We start from the raw sequence: 4,173 nt of genomic DNA on the forward strand, positions 1-4,173 counted from the left end.
TCATGGTATCAACTGGAATAAATGCAACAGTATCATAATACACCTTTTGCCAATTTAAAGTTATTACTACTATGTTGCTTGCAGTTTACTTTTAAGCAGCAGGTAACTGTGGGTTTCCATCACACAGACCACAAAATAAAAACAAGTCTTGACTTGTCAGAACGAGTTTCTGCCCCCTTCTCCCTCCCTTAAAAGATCATATGTACAGCAGTGAAATATTTGATTAAAAAAATAATTTCCTTCCTGTTTTCTTTCAGTGGATTTCATAGCCAATGCAATGAAAAATAGCATAATAACAGACATTCATTCACAAGTGTATGCACCCAGGCCATTAAGGGAGAAGCAAAAATGTGCATATGCGGAAGAAACCACATTAAGTGTAAAGGATGCATATATGACAATTGTGTCTTCTCATACCCAATACTTGCAAAATCAGACAAAATTTCATCTTTATATCCTGCAGACAATATAGTGAAAAGATACGGCCTAATAATCAAAAGTAATGCTTAGATACAGTCCACTCTGAACAGCTCCAAATTTCCATAATCTAATGCCACACATTTGACTTTGACTTACCAACTGTGTGCCCAAAATGAGAATACTTCATTTTTGTATAAGTGCCACAGAATACCGGGGATATTTTGGGTTGAGGTTTTTGTTTGTCTTTGGTGGGAAGTGGGCTAAAAAGCCAAGTTACTTTAGACATCGTCATTTTATGAAAAAAACAGTGGCATTTAATGACAAGTTATGACAACTTCTGAAACAATTACTTACTTTTTTTTCATTCTGTCTCCAATAAGTAATCTATTCTTTTGGCTTTATCAACTTATTTTTAGAAAAGCAGTATTTGCCCACTTATTTTTCTTCTCTCCCTCCATCTTAATTCTAAAGCAATGTGAAGTAGCTGAAACAATCTATGAGGGCAGCTCACCTTGTCATTTTAGAATACATCGGGGAAAGGGAATGCTATGTCTATTAACTCCCTTCTGCTATATAAACACCCCCCCCACCAGCCAAACTTCACCAATATACCTTCCCCACCTGCCTCCTCCCCCAAAAATACCACCACTGGAAGGCTGAGGAGATAGTTTTGGTTTCACTCAGATTTAAAACTATGCACTGTCTATAATGATTTTAGGTCTATAGATCCAAAAAGCTGTAGCTTTTTCAATCAACTCTAAGAAAACCTTAAAAATAGTATGACAAAAGATACTTACCAGAGAAAGCAGCAACTTCTGGTATGTACATGTTTATTTAAAAATAAAAAAAAAAAAATCACATTTAAGTAAAGTAAAGATGTATCACCCTACCTATAAATTGCTGACAACTATTACCCATGTGTACGTAAGACCTGTAATTCCATGTAATAAATTTTAGGAGGCATAACCATTAAGGCACCAGTTCAGGAAAGCAGTTTTATTCAACCAGAGAACTTAAGCACAAGCTTAAAATACACTGTCCATCAGGAAACAGATTTTAAGTGTGTGCTGAGATGCTTTTCTGAATCAGGACAACATGGCAGAAAAGTTTATTCAAAAATGTCAATCCGAAGGGCAGTTGTACAGATTGTGTGGAAGATTTTCCACAGTTCGTTCTTCCCATAAAGAAATATTTTGAAAAGGCAAACTATCAGCTGCAGCAAATGAGAAATTAAACCTGCAGAAGCGATTTAAACAGCCCCACACTCCAATACGGACTGAGCTAACAGCATACAACTTTGATACGACTACCTAGGATAAGGAGTCCTAAAACCAACCAAACAGAAAAAAAGAACCTCAACAGTCAGCCAGAATCAAACTCTTTCAATTTAAGTACTGCTCGTTCTAAAATAGTGATATTAGCTTCAAAAATCCCAGCAGAGCTGAAGAAAACTCACTTCTGCTGACGCTTAAGCTACTTCCACATGGTACAACAGAACTGTAAAAGACTTCTTGCAAGCAAATGGGTAAAAGTGTTAAAATAAATGTCGACTCTTTCAGACTAACTAAGCTTTAGGTCTACTAAATTTGATGTGCTGCTCATTTTTATTATCCTTACTGTAGCAACTGTATACGTTAATCTCTAATGATGTGATCACTGGTAATTATTTGGATTTGTTTCTTTTGGAGGTATAAATAAAGGGCACAGACATTTAGCAATGTCTAACACACCAGCCTTAAGCAAACAAACAAACAAAACCAAACACAAATACATACTTTTACCTTGTAAGATACTCCTTTCTACCACATCACCCACCCTGCCTTGGGAAATCCCACCTCAAATGAACAAGCAGACTAATACCAACAAATAGTTTGCCCGTACATTAGTGAGGAGAGCTTGGGGCAGAAAGAAGCTTAGATCGCACTGCTCTTTTCGAAGGTTACTTCTATTTTCTGTGAAGAAATTGCCTGGGCAAAATCCTGAAGCCATGATGTTTAGGCACACACACAACTTTCCAGGCACTATTATAATACAAATAGTAAAATGAAAACAGGGAAAGTGTCTTTTCCTCTCCACTTGCAGTTTGAAATATATATGTATGCATAACCATAAAACCCAGTAATAACCCAGGATAGTATACTTGCAAGTATACTCTACCATTAATGTTATTTTATATTATTTAGCACATTAAAGGCTTCCCACCTTGCATAATATAAAATTTCAAGGAATAAAACATTAATCTCATGCATGGCACACTTTAAATAAACTCTAAGAGAAGCAACAAATCATTTTGCTAACCATGACTGTCCAAAAAGCTCACACATACAGCAGTGAATACTGAAGAGCCTCCCGTTATTCTAAACTAACACATTCTGTACTACTTTTGTAGCAAGTTTCTTTAATAGCATCCGTTGTACATATCAAACAAATGGAATATATGGACAGAGATACCAAAAAAGTATGAGAAAGACATAAAATGGTTCATTTACAATGCTGCAAATGTAAAAGTTAATCTGGAACATCTTAATAAAGCATCAGACCTTTCCAAGTTTAATTTCACTCTTTAGGCAAGTACAGACATGACATACATTTAAAAATGGACATTCTTTTACCACTTTTCACAAATCAAGGTACAGTGCAGGTACTCCCCCCACCCCAAAGAAGAATATCAATTATATTATCGTTACGTTAGAGGATGTTTTCGCCATTTCTTCAGGGGAGTGACTCTTTATTACTTCTTTGATGAACTGTTCAAGTGCAGTGAAATAACCCTGGCACTGCCAAGTGTCATTATGAGTTCCATCAGGAAATATCGCCAATCTCTTAGTCCGAGCTGGGGATAATTCATAAAGTTGCTTCATCATAACTGGTGGAATTAACTGGTCAGACAACCCAGAGATGAAGAGAGAAGGCATTCTGCACTGAGAGATTTTTCTGTAGGACAGAAACTTATTTTTGTAGCACCATAAAGGAAGATATCTCATTGGAAAGAAAGAAAACAAAGTGCTGGCCATGTATGGGATGCTAAGAAAGGTGTTCTCCACCATGATGGCAGAAATCCTATGGGAATTTTCAGAAGCCAAGTGAATAGCTACTGCTCCCCCCAAGGAACGGCCAAAAAGAAAAATTTTTGTTTTATCGAGATCAGACCGAGTCATCACATAGTCTAACACAGCCTCAGAATCTAAGTACAAACCTTCTTCACTTGCTTCTCCTTCACTTTTTCCATACCCTCTATAATCGACAAGAATTAAGTTTACTTTCAAGTTTACCAGCATTAACAAAGCATTTGGCAACCTGTGGCCAATGTTGCCTGCATTCCCATGAAAGTAAATGACGGTCGGAGAATACGCTGCATTGTCCCCTGTGTATCTCAGCAGAATAAGATTGAGAAGAACTCCATCTTTGGTTTTGATGAAGATATTTTCATGTGGTATACCAGTAGGCATAGGAACATAAAGGCGTGATGAAGAGGGCTGTTCAGGAAAGTAAAGCAGCACATCCTGGAATTTATATAATATACCCGCTATTGATACAAATATTAATATAAGTAGTATAATGCCTCCGTACAAGTGAAAAGTTACTATCAAGGGTAAAAGACAAATACGGCAAAGACTCCAAGACCAGGAAGCCAAAGCTAGTAGCCATCTTTTAACAAAGGTCCAAAGCATCCATGACTTTTCCATTGTAGAAGTCAGTGATCTTTTACTCCAAGTAAATCCTGTAAAAAAAAACCCCAAACATATATGTATA

General features: G+C 36.7%; 1 protein-coding gene across 2 annotated transcripts; it reads right to left on the minus strand.

Annotated features, from left to right (window-relative positions):
- Nucleotides 1-2,496: 2,496 nt before the first annotated feature.
- ABHD13 (abhydrolase domain containing 13) lies at nt 2,497-4,141 on the minus strand. Of its 2 annotated transcripts, XM_009581911.1 has the most exons (2): nt 3,944-4,141; nt 2,497-3,354 (listed from the first exon to the last, which is right to left on the minus strand). In XM_009581911.1, exons 1-2 carry the CDS (start codon nt 4,066-4,068, stop codon nt 3,093-3,095), a joined length of 387 nt encoding a protein of 128 aa, XP_009580206.1. In that variant the 5' UTR covers nt 4,069-4,141; the 3' UTR covers nt 2,497-3,092. The 2 variants fall into 2 exon arrangements, with proteins under 2 accessions (XP_009580206.1, XP_009580205.1); XM_009581910.1 differs by having other exon boundaries at nt 2,497-4,138.
- Between the last annotated feature and the right edge of the window lie 32 nt (nt 4,142-4,173).

This window comes from Fulmarus glacialis, unplaced genomic scaffold, assembly GCF_000690835.1.
Source record: "Fulmarus glacialis isolate BGI_N327 unplaced genomic scaffold, ASM69083v1 scaffold9137, whole genome shotgun sequence".
In the NCBI taxonomy this organism is placed as follows: Eukaryota; Metazoa; Chordata; class Aves; order Procellariiformes; family Procellariidae; genus Fulmarus; species Fulmarus glacialis.